Source organism: Rhipicephalus sanguineus, chromosome 2, assembly GCF_013339695.2.
Source record: "Rhipicephalus sanguineus isolate Rsan-2018 chromosome 2, BIME_Rsan_1.4, whole genome shotgun sequence".
Taxonomy (NCBI): domain Eukaryota; kingdom Metazoa; phylum Arthropoda; class Arachnida; order Ixodida; family Ixodidae; genus Rhipicephalus; species Rhipicephalus sanguineus.
Window position 1 is genome coordinate 15,006,128 of NC_051177.1, and position 17,910 is coordinate 15,024,037.

Genomic DNA, 17,910 nt, shown 5'->3' on the forward strand with positions numbered 1-17,910 from the left:
GGTGTTGCTTCCGCGCTACTACGATTCTGATCATGGAGCACGAACTAGCCCGATCTGCCACCCTTCTAGTTTATCCCAAGCTGTAAACTCTGTAGAATACAAATAAAACAGCGCTTAAGACGGAACGAGAAGAAGGCACAGACGCGGCGCTGACCAACAACCCAGTCTTCTCGTCCCGTCACAAGCACCGTTTTATTCGTATTCTACAATGCACCAACCAGCCCTATCAATCACACTGCTATAAACACTGTTTTTAACCAAAAAAAAAGTTGTTATCGGAATTTAAATTTATATAATAGAGGCATTTGATACCATTTGTCCCTCGGCACTACTCGAAAAACTGAACTGTTATGGCGTTGTCGGCGGCTATGATGACGTGTTTTCTTGTTGTCATAAATCGCGTAAACAAAAGGTACAAATCATCTTAAGAACACAGCGCTAATTTAAACATGGACAGAAGAAACAGCAAACGAGGACGGGAGCTGACTGCCAACAAAGCTTTTATTGTGCGTTGTGGGGTTCCCCGTCCACTCCAATGAATGTGGGCCGCTCATCGACGCAACTCAACAAACGATTTATTAATAAAGCTTTAAAACTGTTAGGCCAACAAATGAAAATACATAAAACCAAACTTTCAGGAACACTTCCGCGCCGGTCCAGCTAACCCTGGCCCCGGCGGACCGCACGTCGCACACACACGCGCACCTCTCGACAGTTCGCCGGCAACTCCCCCTTGACCGCTCGCCGTGCTCGCTTATGAAGCGTCTCTGCATCCGGGAGCATGCGCAGTGGCCCTCGCTGCTGTGTCTTGTCACTATCGGTGCTGACATGGGTGAGGGTGGTGATCTGATGGTCGAGGGTTCCCCACAGCGTGCACAAATATATAGCTTATGAAAGAAAGGAAGGGGAGGAAGGGAGATGGATGCTGATGCACGAGGTACCCCCCCCCCCTTCCTTTCTTTCATAAGCTATATATTTGTGCACGCACAATAAAAGCTTTGTTTCCGGTCAGCGCCTGTCCTCGTTTGCTGTTTCTTCTGTCCATGTTTAAATTAGCGCTGTGTTTTTAAGATGAATCCGTACCAACGAGCTCGCATCCAAACTCTTCTAGATTTAAAGGTACAAATTGATGGGTTGCTATGTGAATCAAGGAATGTCATATCTGGGGTACCGCAAGGATTCGTACTGGGACTCACTTTATTCGCTTTACAGGTTAACGATGTCTCGACAGTACGTCAGTCATCTGAAGCAATTGCACGTGTTCACGTCAGTAAATATCCAGAAATTTCACCTTCACTGGAGGGACTAAATCAACGCTGTCTGTAAAAAGTTGTCCTCCAGCAGTTACGGTCTCATACGTGCGCGGCAATACTTTGATTTGGCTTTGCTGCGATCTTTGAATTTCAGCCTATTTCATTGCCACCTTAGCTAATATTGCGAATCGTGGGGCTAAATGTGTGCGTGATGTACCACGCACTCATATTCCGAATGCATCGTCCCGTATGCACCACCCCTGTAGTAATACTCTCTTTCAGAAACTGCCTGTATCACTGTTTACTGCTAAAAGAAGCTACAAGATCTCCTGCACTCTTAGAAAACAAGGCCGGCATATTCACTAACTAAATACTAACCGTTTACTTGTCACAGAAAGCACTAACCTCTTAGTAAGTGAAGGTAGTTTAGTGAAATTCGCTACCTGGTTAGTAAGCGAATAGTACTAACTGAAATGGTTAGTCCATTACTAAATTGTTAGTAACCGCAATAGCAACTTAGTAACCGTAGACTAACTCTATATAGTGGACAAGGAACAAAATAATTAACGCTATCACACCGCTGCCTCGTGAGTTTAATTTTTCCATCGCTGAGCCGCACTACACGCAAGCGACGGCAATCTAAACCTTCCTGTGGGCGGTGAAAGGTTGATAAAATTTTCCGGTGCCAAGTTCTGGAGCGAATTGTCTCATGAAATAAAACTTGCAAGAAATTTTGACATAACCTCCAAACGCTACTGCCTCTCTAACCAAGTATTTTTCGAGGGTTTTCAATTTTGTACTTGTCTATATTACGTCTGTTTGTATTTATGTATACTGTTGTGTACTTAGGCATACTGCTTAGATTTTATGCAAAGAAATTAACTGTATTATATACGAGCAACAGGTTGTACAAAACCAACAGAATCTTCCATATTGGACCGGCCAGTAGTCATTTAGGCTATCAGTCTAGCTATTTATGTAAACAAAATTAAGAAAATATTATAAAGCTCCTTTTCTTTGATTTATTTCTATTCTGGTGTATCATTTTCGCATTCCTTGAGATGTTGTATAAGTTTGAATGAGTTCAGCTAATCCTTGTAACTTTGCAGAAGCAGAACATTCGTGTGCTCTCCGCATGCGGATGACAGCGATAATGACAATCATAATAAAGATACCATGAAGTCATTAATAATATATTTTTTTTCTGTTTTTTCACCCATTGAGGGCTTTTCATGAGCAGGTAAATGGGAGCGCAAATGCACAACACACTTCGCTGCACTTCAACTTGAAAACTCTCTTTTTATGCTTAGCACGTGGGCCACATGGAAACGTTGCAGGTTATGACGAATGGAAGCTGTTTAACAATGGAGGAGCGATATCCTCGAGTAACTCACTCTGGGCTCTCCAAGGCTGTACTTGTAGACCCGACGGAGGTCGTCCATAGATTGCCAGTGTGTGACCTTGATCATGATAAGTTTGGTTTCGACCATCATCCTCGCCTTCATCGACACAATGTCCCACTGCAGATGGCAGAGGTGGAAGAAGCCAACAAGGTCACCAGTCAGTGGCACACATTCGCCATTGTTTTTGAACAGGAAGCATCTATAGCTGCCGCCTTCTGACAAGCATTCATTATTTACACTCTCAAAGTACTACCTTAAACGAAACTTTTCTGAGAAAATCTGGGCTCGCACAGGGTAAAATAACTATACACGCTGTTTCAAGAAATGTGTCTGAAAATTCTCAAAAATAACGAAAATGCAAAATTTGCCCGCTGCCTTCATAATTACTCTTTCGGTAGTGTCAGACACCTTATGCTGAGCAGAGACATCTATACCTAAGTAAATAAATCAATTTAATTAATTACCTTTTAAATTAGTCTGGACAGGAGGTGGCCTCATATATATGGAAGAATGGGAGCACTTCAAGAGAACAGCCCATTGTCGCTATGAGATTTGCACCAGTGCAGGCTGGCCAACCTAGCTCAGGCCTGGTTAACCTCTCTGCCTTTCTATTACCCTTCTCCACCTCCTCTTCCTCCAAAAAAGAGGCAATGGTAATTTTAGCAGAGGGATGAAATGCAAACAATTTTGCCGGCGAAATCGAAAAGTGGAAGAGTGACTGCCATACTGTTCCGAGACCTCCAGAACGAGCGATAGCGCCGTTATAGCGATCATCGACATACTTCATTTCGTGGGTGTGCGGGCTGCGCTTGCGTTGCAGAAGAACTGATACAACTACGATCGTCGTCGAAAAAAGCGACGTCATTCTGGTCGTCTGCTAGTGGCGTTCATCTGCGCTTCGGTTTCGGTTTTGCGGGTGAATTTAGTCGAATTTCATCATTCCGCAACAATTACCAGAAGCCACTTTTTCAGAAATCTCAAAGCGGCAAGGAGCTCTTCGCAGGAAGGACTTCAATTCTCCCGCTCGACCCGGTCGCCTGTCTCTTATAAATAAATGAAGTAAAGTAATTATTTTAATTTCTGTAATTTGTACTGTAATTACAATCTGTAGTCATTTTAAGATGTCTGCCACCACAAGAAATGTAAATATGAAGGTATGGAGCGAATATCATATTTCCCTTGCTTTTTGAGAGTTTTCAGACACATTTGTTGAAACAACCCGCATGCATATTGCTATGCTCACCTTGTATTCGTGACTGAACTGTTCATCCTCGGGAAGGCGGTAGGCCTGCAAAGACATGGGTAAAATGTGGCTATACGTGCACGTCATTTTAAAATAATTTTCCCGTTGCATCACACATTATACAGTCGAGCACTTATAAACAATATTTGCGCAAACGCACCGCAAGCTCGACCACAACCAGCAACGATCACTGCACACTGGGATATATGGTATGCGTTCATCTTCAATACTTCTTAGGCGCAAGAAAATACGGAACACAAGAAACCATAGGCGTGCGCCTGGGGGGGGAACGGGAGGGAGGCGGCCGCCCACTCTACTCGTCCAAGTCTGTACCACGCCAATACTCAGTCAGAAGTGCAGGCCAAGCAGGTTTTTGACACTAATGGCGGCCGAGGATGCTGCATGCTAAGAAGTGTTTACCCCCGAAAAGCCAGACACCGAAGCGCAGGCCGCTGTGCATATCATTGCTTAATGTTCAGTTTTGCATCAGTTAAGAAGCTTGCTTCTTTCGGACTCGGTCAAGTGGCGGGGGAGGGAGATGCGCTGTTGTGAAACCTAATCAAACATTGCGAACACCTGTGCAAAAACCATCAAGAAATCGCTTTGTCCCATCGTTCCTTATGGTCCTTCCTTGGTGACGACCTAAATAAGCTATAAGGTTTATCAATTGCAGCAGGATTTCATCATTTTTTACTGCAATAGCTTAAGAGTTCTCAAAACTGTTTGCTCCGACACGGTTAGTACATCTCTTTCTCTCTTCGTTCGCCTCCCTGCATTTTCCAGAGCTGTCACTTTAGATCACGTGGCACTTCTTGATTCAAAAAATGTTATGGTACGTACTTCTGAGATGCAAGTGTGTCAAACAGCTGTGCCAAAAACTAGCACTCGACATTCCTTAGCGCAACCTGGTTGGCAATAAGAGCCAACGAGAAAGAGCTGACATGTTATGTATAAGTTAAAAGAAATATTCGCAATGGGACACGTTCTCCCCATAAGAGTTGAGTATATAGATTAGGAGTAGTAACAGAAAGATGTCCTTGTGGCTCCATGCATGGTAGCCATAGGTCGGCAAAAAATGTGGAGCTCACTCAGACTCACTCACGAAATTTATTTTGCCTTTAGAGCTCACTCGGACTCAGACTCACGAAACTTTTCCTCAACCGAAGCCACTCGGACTCGGACTCAATGAAATTTTTTTCAGCCGGACTTACTCGGACTCAAACTCACCAAATTATTGCCTTGTTCTGTCCGTGTTTTCTTCGCGTAATTTCTTTGATGTCAAATAATTGCCCACTCGGACTCACCCAGACTCAGACTCACGGCTCCATCTGAGTGTGAGCGAGTCTTAGTGAGTCGAGTCATGAGTCCGTTAGCATTGGCTTTATCGACCATGGTGTCAGCGCTCTTTCGCACCAATATCTCGCATATTTGGTGCTCTACTTTGCGCCTTTTCATCTCGTACCTTCAGGTATGAGTTATGAGTGGTTGCAATCTAGCAAGGACATGTTTATTGAAAGAGATGATTCACACGAGATATTTTTATCAAGAACTTCCTGTGAAATAGTTTGCGATGGCAGGTCACGGTACCTACCGACCCCCCCCCCCCCCCCCCAATTGTAACGCACGCCTCTGATCAATAAATATTGAGCTGGCGTATGAGTTCTATATGGCTTTGAAGTATGTGTGAATCGACGGGAGTATAAACGTGAGGCCGACGTAACGCTGACAGTAACGCTGAAGTGGTGCAGATAGCACGACAGATCGGCAAAAAGACGTGGAGCTGACTCAGACTCACTCAAGAAATATATTTTGCGCTTAGGGCTCACTCGTTTTCCTCCACTGGACTCACTCGAACTAAGAGTCACTAAATTTTTTCTCAACCGGACTCAGTCGGACTCAAACTCACCAAAATATTACTCAGCCGGACTCACTCAGACTCAGATTCACGGCTCGATCTGAGTGTGAGTGAGTGTTGAGTGAGTCGAGTCATGAGTTGCGAGTTTGCCGACCTATGGTAGCACAAACAGATTCTTCCGTTTAGCATACTGTATCTTCTTAGCGGAAGTTTTCTAGAATGTGGACAAAGGCTGCATTCGGTCGCAACGTAGCTACATGCATAAGGCCTTCACAAGAAAGTCTCCAAGCTAAAAAAATGTTGTAGTCTGGCACTTTTTTATTGGTGCACAGCTGGCCTTGCTCGCGGCAATAAGGAAAGACGCAGAAGGATATTACACCTCGTAAAAAAAAAAGAGAACAATCTTCGAATAAAACATAACCAGTCGCAAGTCGTGCGTCTTTTCATGTGCAGAATGTTTACACAGGTGCAATGTTTGTGAAGTGCTTAGGTTTATCTTGGTTTAGTGCGTCTCATTCCTGTGAGAAGTATTGTCAGAAATTTGTTAAGTATTAAACACAGCAAAGTAAGATCCAGTCGCGACTACTTTAGACATCAGTGGGCTCATAAAATCTAATATGATTTACCTGAAAAGTGTGCCTGCTGTGCACGGCATGTCGTGAAATGAAGGTTCTGACGACATTTCATCGTTGGACATTTATGCTTTAGTGATGACCGATGTACTGACGCATTCTGTGGCCGTTTCATAGAAATACTATGGCAGAAACGCGAGCGCGGCAAACACTGCACGTGAGCCTCCTTAATGCGAGTAAGAATAATTGGTTGCAACAATATATCCTCTTTGTTTTAATGGAAACAATTTCCCTATTGTACTGGCGGTGTTTCCATAGGTGATCGATCGCTGACGGCCCTAACAAAACACCTGTAAAGCACACCACAAAAAAAATTCCCCCACCTCCCCGAAGGGAATCGTGAGGAAATGCGAATGCATTTCTTGCGCCGAGAGTATACGGCGTAGTAATTTTAATGGCGCAAAGCTGGACACATCGACGCGCTCAAGTGTCTCCCTTTTGGGTGCCTCTTTCAACGAACGCTTCCTACGCGTGTTCGTAATCACCTCAGGGATCTTGCCACCGCCCTCAATGCAGCACAAACGCGTTTAGAACGCGCTGTTTTTAGGCTGTGCCAAGGCAGCACAAACGCTACAAACGCGTTTCAAACGCACTGCATTGAGGCGGTGGCGCAGGGAGGAGAGAGAGCAAACGGCGAGAGAAGGAGCGGCGAAGCACTGCACCTACCCTCTCCTGCACTCTCTCCACACACGCGGGAGCTCCGCCGAGCTCCCACGATGCGAGCGCCCTCACACGCCAGAGCGCGCTCCTCCTCTCCACTCACTCTCCGCTACTCCGCCCGCACCACCTGCTCCGATTGCTAGGGGCGAGGATAAGCGCGCGCGCCCGCAGCTGTTGCTATGGGAAAGAGAGTGAGAGCGGAGAGGCGCGCGGACAACGCCGGATGCCTTACATAGCCCGACTAACAAATGCATTCGCATTTAAAAAAGGGCAATTTTTGGAAGTGGTGAGCACCTGAGTGGGTCCTTCGGGGATCCATGCCTTGTAGCGGTACAGCTTCCGCTTGCGCTGCAGTTCCTGCCTGCGCTGGTCCTGGTGCGGGTCGTCGTGCGGCAGCACACAGTCGTAGAGTGCGACGAAGAAGTGCTGGTCGGCGGGCAGCCACCGGTGGAAGGGAAACACGTACAGCTCGGCCGACAGCTGATCCTGCACCTCGATGCGGTCCACGAACCATGCGTGGCCGAAGCCGAAGCTGTCGCGCCACACCTCCACCTGAGACAGCACAATACGAGAGTGGGCATGTGGACACGACGCACGGGCAAATGCAAACACGACATGTACCGTACTCGTTTAACAGTGCTGTCTTAATTCTCGACTAAGAGAACACCGTGCATCTTTGAATGCAACCATGGTGTAGGAAGGAGAGGTGGCTCAACGCGGCGACGGAGCGTGGCGAAATTTTGTTCGGGTTCAAATACTTGCTCGTAGGTGGCGCTACGCGAACGGCGGCCACTGGCCACTTCTTGAAAAGCGCGGCGTTGCCGTGCCTCTCAGCTGACTTCTTTCGACAAATAGCTGGAGCAGTCTGGAACTATAGTAGGCACTGCATCTTTCGAGAGCAACGCTTTCCGGGGCGTGCGAACCAAGACATTATCGCAGTAAAGAGCCTCCCAGGTTTTGGTCACCAGATGTGGCTCCAAGTGACTTTCGCAGAGGTGGTCGGTAGACTGCAACATTCGATCATTGCGAGGTATGGCGTTCCTCCATACCCGAAGGCGCTCTTCTTCTTTCGGCGCGGAAAACAATTAGAGTTTCTCAGTACACGACTTGTACATTGTCGTGCAACGTGGCGCGAGACACTTCTTGCCCATCGCTCCCTAGACCCACACTAAGTTCACAGGATGAAAGAAAACTGTCACGCAATACGAATAGTTTCACAAAACGCCCGTAAATATGTTTCGACATGAAACGTTGCGTCGTGGAGCGAGCGAAATGAAGTGGCACCCAGGAGTTTTACACACGTTCTACCGGCCCCCATGCGCGGGACGCCGTCTTGTGGATAGAAGGCGAACGTGAACAACTTTTCGACGCGGCTGCTCCGCTGCGCCTCCGAGCCGATGTGTCACCTCTCCTTCCTACACCGTGGATAGCACTAACCTTGGCTTCATTGCAGGTAACGTGCACGCTCCCCCATTTCAGGAGCTCTCAGACAGTCTACAAGCATTTACATCACAGTGACGGAGAAGTGGTAGAAGCATGTCGCATATTTAATAAAAAAGAGAGGTGTGTTAACCATCTTGATTGTCGCAACAGAGAATTTACTTTATTGCAGCTTGTACTTCCTTAGGTTTAGCTGACGTAGACAGCAGCGCCAACTCATGTCTCTCTGTTTTTATTTATTTATTTATTTATTTATTTACTTATTTATTTATTTATTTAAAAATACCTCACAGGCTCCACGTAGGAATCTTATGCGAGGGGGGTTAGACAACATATTTTAGCAAGAACACAAAAACAAAGAAAAGAAATTCAAAAGCCAGGTATTATAGAATGGCAAAATGTAAGAGATATGGTAGAACATAGGTCGCAGTATAGTAATAATAAAATAGATATGTTTTGGTATGTAGGCTTTATATATATTTGACTGGTGCTACATTATATTATTATATAATGTATAAACATGATTTCAAGGGACCATATCAGCGCTGGTTGTGTGTGTGTCGCTCTTTCTTTTTCCTAGTTTCTATAGTTTAATGCAAGATGAACCATTACCAACTCGCCCAAGTTGCCATCTTTCTGCAAAAACAAGGAAAACACCCACGTGAAGACACCGCTAGCAGAAGCTTTATGCATGCGTCTCATACACGTGCTGTCTTTTTCCCGTGTTCGCGCTGGAACTACAAGATGCGGCTGAGCATACGCGCCGCGCCGCCCAATACAAGCCGCTCGGGCGCACACGACGACATAGGGAAGGTGACACCGCCAGTTCTGCTAGTTATTCATGCCATTATACGCCTAGTGCACCTCCTATAGAGGTGACACTGATAGCCACCTAGCGGGCGCCGGCGACAGTACGTGCGGGAAGCCGAGCAGACGACAACGCTTTGCATAGCTTTGCTGTTAAGGGATGGATGAAGTTCGCGGCTGCGATTTCCCCTTCGTTCGGATGCCAGCGCTGGCAGCTGCAGGAAGGGCGCGGGCCTCCACTAAAGTGGACTTGTGCACGCCGTTTGTCACAAACGAGCGCTTAACTAAGCGCGTCGCCGATACGGTGGCATGAAAACCCGGCGGCGATGGTTAGGATCAGAGCCGTATATTCCCTTTGGGAGAGTTCGGCGCTCTTTTGATCTCGCCGCCAGTCTGGCAACAGCGCGCTTCCGCGCCGCCGACGCCATTTCGTGCCGAGGTTTCTCGTGATGCTGTACCCGTGACGTCGCTGTCGGCATTTATGCTTCCTCTGTGACCGACCTGGTGTGTGTTTGCTGCTGATCGTGCACGTGTCGGCTGCGTGGAACATCGTGGACCTGCACGGACGTCGCAACTGGGGCTTGCAGCGCGGTCGCTGAAGAAAGGGTTCGCCAGAGACGGAGCGTTGCGGGCGCACGCCAACGCGAGCTTACAGTGCCGCGGCACAAAATGGCGGACAGCGCCGCGCCGCCGCTAAATTTGGATGGTTGTTGGCTCCGCCCCTCCGCCGAACTCTCCGAAGGAATATACGGCTCTGGTTAGGGTGCGACAGGGCGCGCGCATCGGAAAAACAAGTATCAACCATTGCTGCATTGCTATTTCTGTAAATAATAAATACAGAACGTTTGAGGCAAGTGCCCTTGCACGGCGATCGAACCGAACTAACACATGCTCAGTCTGCGATAAGTTTCGTCGCCTGCCAGTATCAACATGATCGAGGGCATCCAACGAGCACCGATATGGCAGAACGAAAGCATGAGAGCAAGAAGCGACGTGTTAACTCGCACAATAACGAAGCGGCTCACCTTTCCCAACGAATGGCGGCAATCCACTGCCTCCGTCGCTCTTGCTCGTGAGGCCTTGACGTTAATGAGTAAAACCGTGTTGCGGAAGAGTTCTTGTAGGTGTTCGAGCACCCCACCCCACATCAATTGTTATTCGACATCCCTTGAAGTTTCGGCCAGCACACATACGACGAACGTTGCTACGGAAACGTGAACAACGCGGAAACACACGTACAACGACGTAGGTAACTACGGCGGCCGTCCGCTTACTTTTCCGAGAGCAACGAGCAAGTTCGCGTGCACGTATGCATGGCGCTTCCGTCGGCGCGCACTAGTCGTATAAAACATTCAAGAAGTGGTGTTTCAGATAGATGACTTTACCGTAGAGATTCACGTTGAGTCTCAGTTTCATATAAGAAACTTGAGTGCCTTGGTAAATTTCTTCGGGGATTCGACACCGCTGCTAAGCCAAACATAATATTTTTGGCAGTACCGACGTACCTTTAACTCATAATATGCATATTTTGGACCGGGGACGAGTAGTGGGATTTACCCAATTTCTGTGGCGTATACCCGTTTATGATGGGCTGTGACAACGACATGACAAGCCGAGACCCCGAGGTGCTTCGCCCCCAAAATTCTTGAACGCGGGTTGTCACTGGAGCCAACGTTTCGACAAGCGGACTTTTCTATGTAATGTTTATTACATTGTTATATCGGATAGATGACATTGCCAAAACGCAATTGACATTAGCGAGTTTTAGTATAGCGGAAAACAGCAAGCGCAAGGATTTAGCGTTAGCGTTAGCGTTGCGTGCTCCTAACCGCGCATGAGCAGAACATAAACGTACCCCAAGCTCTTACGTACGAACGCTATTTCTGGAATGTAGCGTTCAACGCTAACGCACGCAAGAGATCCCGTACGTAGGGCAAGATGGCGGTGCCTGCTGAAGCGAGAGCCGTTCACTTCGAATCTTTCTAGTCGTCGTCCTGCATTATTAAACTCATTCATTCCCAAATAATGTTCGTATTTAATTTAGATTTGAGTAATGAGGCTTCGCCAACCGTGTACCGCCGATAAAAAAGCTCCTTTTTTCAGATAGAAAGTGAATTTGCGGTGCAGAATTTCTGTAGCCGCGCAGAGATGGCGAGGCTGTCTTCGGTCGCCTCTTTCCAAGATAGGGCCACAATTCAAGCGGAGACATGTCAAGATTCGTTTCCCTTCATGTTTTTCGCGGCAATGCATGAACCTAATGCGTGATGCGTGTGCGTTTCACTTCTGCAAAACACTTCTGCAAACGCGACATGGAGGCGCAACAACGGTGAATTTGGATCAGCGGAACTTAGTGGCGCGTCTAGATGTTTTATTGCGATAGCAATTATATGGACAGTCTCGGCTGAATTTTGCCGTCGCCGTCGCCGTCATGCACCGTATATGTATAAGTATGTATATATATAAAAAAGCCGCAAAGAAAAATAATTCAGAAATACTTCCGGAGCGCGGAATCGAACCAGGGACTTCTTGCTCCGCAGCGAGCGGCGCTAACCGCTACGCCACGAAACGCAGATCCTCCACGTAGCTAACGGCGAGCGTTATATACACACCCTTTACCGCTGGACGGACTCGGAGACGGCCGGCGCTTATAAGCGTTTCTTCATTACCAGCTGGCGCTAGGAGCACGATGGGCGCATTTAAAAGTCGTCGGCGAGCTCGCTCGCTTCTTATTGCGCAGGGAGAACCTTGCCCTTGCGCTGTCTGCTCGCGCGGTTTTCTGGTGGTGAGGGGAAGAGGGTTGTTTCAAGCTTTCACTGTGGTGTCCGCGCTCATGTTACGGAGCGTACGAAAGTCACTCGAGCTGAAGGGACGCCGCTGAACGAACAAACAGACGATGAGCGCGAACTATCAAGTGTCACAGCTCGGCACTTGAAGCACGCTAGTTTGCTTCGCTGCTTCGGCCGCGTTTGCAACAGGAGCGCTGTTCAAACTGAGAGTATCCATTGGCGAGCCTCACTTCGTATAGCATTAGTTTCTTGCTATCGCATTCATTGCTTCGCCCTTGCGGCGAAACTGTGACTTTTTTATGTCTAGATGACACCGTATGTGCTTGCGTTAGCGTTAGCGGGAATGCCTTCCGCTGTACTAAAGGACCACTAGTTGGCACGCAGCGCGTTCCGTTTTAGCGTTTGCGTTGAGACGCACGCTAACGCTAACGTATGCGTTTCCCGCTATACTAAAACTCGCTATTGCCGCGACATTACGCCTGCATATGGTCTTTTGCCTAATCAGCTTCAAGCTCTGGCGTCATTCCGTGGTAGAATGCTTTACTACCAAGCAGAATGCCTGGGTTCGATTCCTGCTGGCATCGTGATTTTTATACCTTGCGCCCATCGGAGCTTTTCGCTCACCGAAAGCGCCGCCGACTTCGCGACCGGATTTTTGTGACACATGCTCTGTAACGCTATCGCATTAAGATTTCCAATGTCTATTCTCGCCGTTCCTGGGCTGACGCAGACAGTGAATCACATGTGCACCATCCGCATTCCAGGGGCCATGGTTTTAGGGTATGTGCCATACGTGACTGTAGGAAAGGGTTTCATGTACCTAACGACATGTTAATCATGTCGTGAGTAAAGTTCTTCATGCTTTCATACCCTCCTGTGCCAATTTTGGTATAGACCAAGTAATGGAGGCGACCATGAGAGCACCCACACGTAGGCGGCTAGATAGATAGATAGATAGATAGATAGATAGATAGATAGATAGATAGATAGATAGATAGATAGATAGATAGATAGATAGATAGATAGATAGATAGATAGATAGATAGATAGATAGATAGATAGATAGATAGATAGATAGATAGATAGATAGATAGATAGATAGATAGATAGATAGATAGATAGATAGATAGATAGATAGATAGGGTCAAAGTACCTTTGGTTCGCTAAGTGATGCTTTGCATTTAAAATTTCCTCTTGTATAATCAGTTCGTCAAGGATAATTACTTCTTATGTAAAAGTCTGTGCCTCATTAGCTTTTAAAGTGTTTGTAAATTTATATTTAGATTTTCTTGTGCGTTGATTTACATGTTTAGGTAATTCTTATGTAATCCTTGTATAGCACTGAAGTTTTTTTTTTTTGCAAGTACGTTCATAATTCATTTACTTTACATTGTGTAGTTTTGACCTGCTGTAATAATTGATCATTTAAATGTTCCTGTCAACCGAGGGCCCCACTGCAGTCGCTTGACTTTGGGACCCTCGTGTGCACACTACTAACACTGAACCTATTTATTTTGATCAAAATAATAACCTGAAACTCAAACAGGGTTCCCTGTGCGCATAGCATTAGTAGAGGGTTGTGTTTTGTGCGAAATGTCCAAGCGCCATTAATGAACGCATTAAGCTTTCATTTGTATCGCGTGGTTCATTTTGTTTCCTAAGTGAAACACGCTATAGTGCAGCCTGACGCCAGCTCATATATTTCTCGCCTAACATACTCCGTACATTGGAATGTCACAAGGGTGTTGGTATCCAGGGTAGATTGACTCCCTCTTCACAGTCCATTTTCGCGCGCGTGATCGTGCAGACGCCCCGGCATCAGTCGCACGAGAAAAATGGAAACAATCATTACAACCGCATGAGCAATTTTATGCTGCTCTTATTGAAATTGCTGAACAAATTGCGTACTGAGGTTGCGAATTAGGTGCTTGCATGTTCGCTAAGTATATTTTCTAGCGGTGTGCTGAAATATTAACGCGATAAACTGCTAACGCATGTTATGTAAACGTTATACAGGGGCTCTGCGGTAGCATTGCTTTTGAATCTAGGCCATTCTGATCAGTAACAAAGGAATTAAACCACTGCTGCGATTCGCTGAACGTGTCTCTTGCGGCAGGCGGAGTCCAGCTTTGCCACATAGCCTTTTCGTTTCAAAGGCAAGATGGAGGACCTATGCGCGATTCGGCTCCTAGCGGAGTCGAGTACAGCAACTGTATTTTGACTCGATATAGCAACTGTATACAGAGGGTACACAGTAATTCTAGCGATGCACTGAGTATAGAGAATGACTGAACTATCTGCAGGTCAAAGCACGCTTTCAACCAAGGAAGGCACTCGCGACGACGACTACACGTCAAACCGAGGAGCAATGTGTAAAGAAGGATAGCGCTGAAAACGTCTTGAGCAGCAGTTCAAAATTACGCTTCATCAATGTTCCATCAAAATTATGCTTCGTGTAACATTCCAAATTGTTGCTATTGCATTCATTGCTTCGACCTTGCAGTGAATTTGTGACTTTTTTTTTCGCTTTGTTACCTTGCAGATGCACGGCAGCTTTGCTTGTGTCAACCTCCACTTTCTTGTTAACTGATGTGAGAAGCGAGAAATGAGTTTGAATTGTTTTACTCAGCCGCGAAGAGAGTTCGATATATCCGTGCGAGTTGGACACTGTATCTTGGTGGTGCGTAGAAGAAGACAGCTTCCACACAGGCGACAATAATTTTCGCGCTGCGAGGAATCGGCAGTGTATGGGCGACCCCGTGAGGGCATTTAGTCTGACAACTTGGCCACGAAATCGCACGCACCAACTAATATCGAAATACTATCATGCTACTTCAACAACCAAATGTGCAAACAAGCTAGAACTAAATTTCAAATTTATATGATTTCATGTTGCATTTTATGACCACTAAGCCCTTGTGTCCTATATACTAGGACATGCATGGCCTCATATTGTATACCGATGCCGTGCTGAGAATATATGCGATATTTGTGAGCTCATTGTGTGGTAGTAAATGAATGCCTGAAAGGAAGAACATGCCCCTTTAAAGACTTTGAGGGCTGAAGGGCTCAAAGCGTGTACGAATATTTCGGCCACACTTCGTCATGATTAGCAGCCCGGCTATAGCTTGCTTAATCGCCCAGCTAGTAAGGGAGCATTTATTTACAGGCTCGATAGCAGTGAATAGATCAGCAAGCCTTCTATTTGTCGTGATCTTGCCATTGTTTAATCTGGGCATTGTGTTTATAAACAAACGCATGTCTTCTGTGTTAAACTTGGCGTCCTTCGCATTGACTTTTCAGAGCACGACGCACACGTGACTGTATTTCAATGAAATTGTGACAATAAAGTGCTACCTTCTATGACTAGCAGATGCGGTAAGCCTCCTCAAACAGCCTGCTATGGTCTTTTAGGAGGCCGCTCCTTCAGCTTATGCTTATTATTCAACGCAAGCCAATGCTTAAATTCTCGTATTGTCGATGCTTGCGGCGGACACAACACTGCCACCAAACACGGCTATTGGAGTGAGCCCATAACGGCAGACGCTGTACAAGAGAGCGAGTGAGGGGGCTCCAAGCAGGAGAATAACCGTGTACTCGCAGAAGACATCCATGCATTGCAACGTATGAATAAACAGTGCTGGTCCAAGTACCTTGGCAAGTGCTCCGAAGTTGTGGATCGGTTTTATGGAGAAGGAGGACGTTTCGCCTCGCTCGTGGTCGTTCTTGAAGGTGTGGTTGAGCGTGATGACGGGAGACTTCCGGCCGTCGACGTCATGCAGCCGCATCCAGACGTTGGCATCGGTACCAGCACCACGTCGGTCGCCCGTCACCACCGAAATGTAGAAGCCGCCCTCGGTGAGCGAGTTCATTCGCGCCAGCACGGGACCCATGGCTGACCGCCGTGAGCCGGTCACGTGAGCCAACTGGACACTCGCTCGATCGGCAGCTGCACGAGAAAAGTGTCCACGATGCTGGAAAGACTTGGAAAGAAATGTGGGGAGCGAGATTCACTTGTTTCTTTAGAAGCAGCTGTCGTAAAGCCGTCAGAAAAGGTTTTCCTAGCAGGAATAAGAAAATGCTTGCGACAGAAACGCTCGAGCAGTGGGAGACTGTGCTGCTCAGCGCGTGGCCGGAGGAACAACTCTGGGTGGTCCGACGACGCCGCCAAGACTCAGGCTGGCGTGACAGGTGTTAGTGATGAAATTCCGTGCCACTAACTGAGTGAATTACTCCTCGCACGATAATTGCACAAAAACACTTCCGACGGTTGGTTTCGAACCCAGATACATGCGCACACAAGCTCTACTCGTAAAACCACGCAGTGGTCCAAGGTGATGTGTAAGAATGTACAAGCAGACAAACTCGTCATGTTCACAAAGACTTCTAATGGCATTAAAAGACTGTAGACCGTGCCGTGCTTTCACGGTTTCCTCTGTGATTCTCAATTCCTTACTTCCTGCTCGGCTACCGGGGCGATTAAATGGGAATAGAAAAAGTTAGTTAGTTATAGAAAATTCGCAAATAATATATCGATAATAATAACATTATCTAGGATTTAACGTTCCAAAACCACGATATGATTATGAGGGATGCTGTAGTGGAGGGCTTCAGAAATTTCGACCATCCTGTGTTACTTCACGTGCACTGACATCGCACAGTACACGGGCCTCTAGCATTTCGCCTCCATCGAAATGCGACCGCCGCGGCCGGGATCAGACTCGCGACCTTCGGGTCAGCAGCCGAGCACCGCAACCGCTACTCCACCGCGGCAGACCAAATAATATATCGAGAATAGCTGCTTTCTGAAGCATTGCGCAGAGTTGCGTAAAAGGACCATCTTTACAAGAAGTAAGGAATTCGTCTTGAATCTTCGGTCTAGTTTAATAATTAAATTAATAAAAATGGCTTAATTCTGCGGTAACGCCAAGGTATACTGTCTATGATGCTAGGATAATAAGCTCCAACGATACCTGCAATGAGCTAAGGCTGGCGCGACCGATGATGAGTCCAGTACAGTTGTCTGACCGTACACGCGCACTGAGTTGCAGTCCCTTGCAGACCGAGGAACGACCCAGAAAGAGAGTTTTGTTTATGCCAGGCATGATGTATATATGCTTCAGGGAAAACACGCGTTGAGATTGTATTGACTTTGACGTCTTCTCTGGCGTCAGAGTATTCGTAAGGACGTAACAGCACGCGGATGGTAGCGTCGCTGGAGTGAGCAAGCCCTTATAGCTGTACACGGCATATTTTGTCGTGTACCGATTTCTCTCCGCTCCACCACATCAGAGCTCACGTCTCAGCTATGTTTACGACCAAATGTTTTTTCATGAATGCTTCAAGAAGGAAATACAGATGCGTGCACAGGAAACACCAGGCACAGAGAGTTGTGCACGGACGGATAAGCACAGCAGTTCCGGATGGCCTGCGGGCTTCTTTGATCGCACACTTGCGAAGAACATTGTTTTGTGGACACGCGCAATGCGTTCATAAATAATACAGCACATTTTTTTTTACCACTGGTGAATATCGAGTCAAATGTGAATTTAATATTTATCTACCTATATTATAAGCGGTAGCAGAACTCTACTATTAAATTTTCTCGTCGCTTAAAGAGCAAATTGGCGAAAACCCTCATGACCTTAAAGCATACTTCCAACATGGGCGTGAAACGTGCTCATATATTTTCGTTCACTTTCACAAGTATTGCTACTAGCGTATGAAAGACGTGCGGCGGAAGATGGCCAGATTTATATACTGATTTTATTGGGACATTGATTCCGCCACAGAATCGTCATTTCGCGCCGGATTAGGCACGCTCCACAGTT

At 46.7% G+C, this 17,910-nt stretch overlaps 1 protein-coding gene across 2 annotated transcripts in view; it reads right to left on the bottom strand.

The window, feature by feature from the left end:
- LOC119382445 (polyunsaturated fatty acid 5-lipoxygenase) overlaps positions 1 to 17,910 on the bottom strand; it is a 68,557-nt gene that overhangs the window by 25,193 nt on the left and 25,454 nt on the right. For both annotated transcript variants that reach the window (XM_037650149.2, XM_037650146.2), the window contains exons 2-5: positions 15,733 to 16,028; positions 7,341 to 7,598; positions 3,900 to 3,944; positions 2,648 to 2,773 (exon numbers count right to left, since the gene is read on the bottom strand). In XM_037650149.2, coding sequence (XP_037506077.1) covers positions 2,648 to 2,773; positions 3,900 to 3,944; positions 7,341 to 7,598; positions 15,733 to 15,972 — 669 coding nt within the window. In that variant the 5' untranslated portion in view covers positions 15,973 to 16,028. The remainder of the gene's footprint in view (positions 1 to 2,647; positions 2,774 to 3,899; positions 3,945 to 7,340; positions 7,599 to 15,732; positions 16,029 to 17,910) is intronic.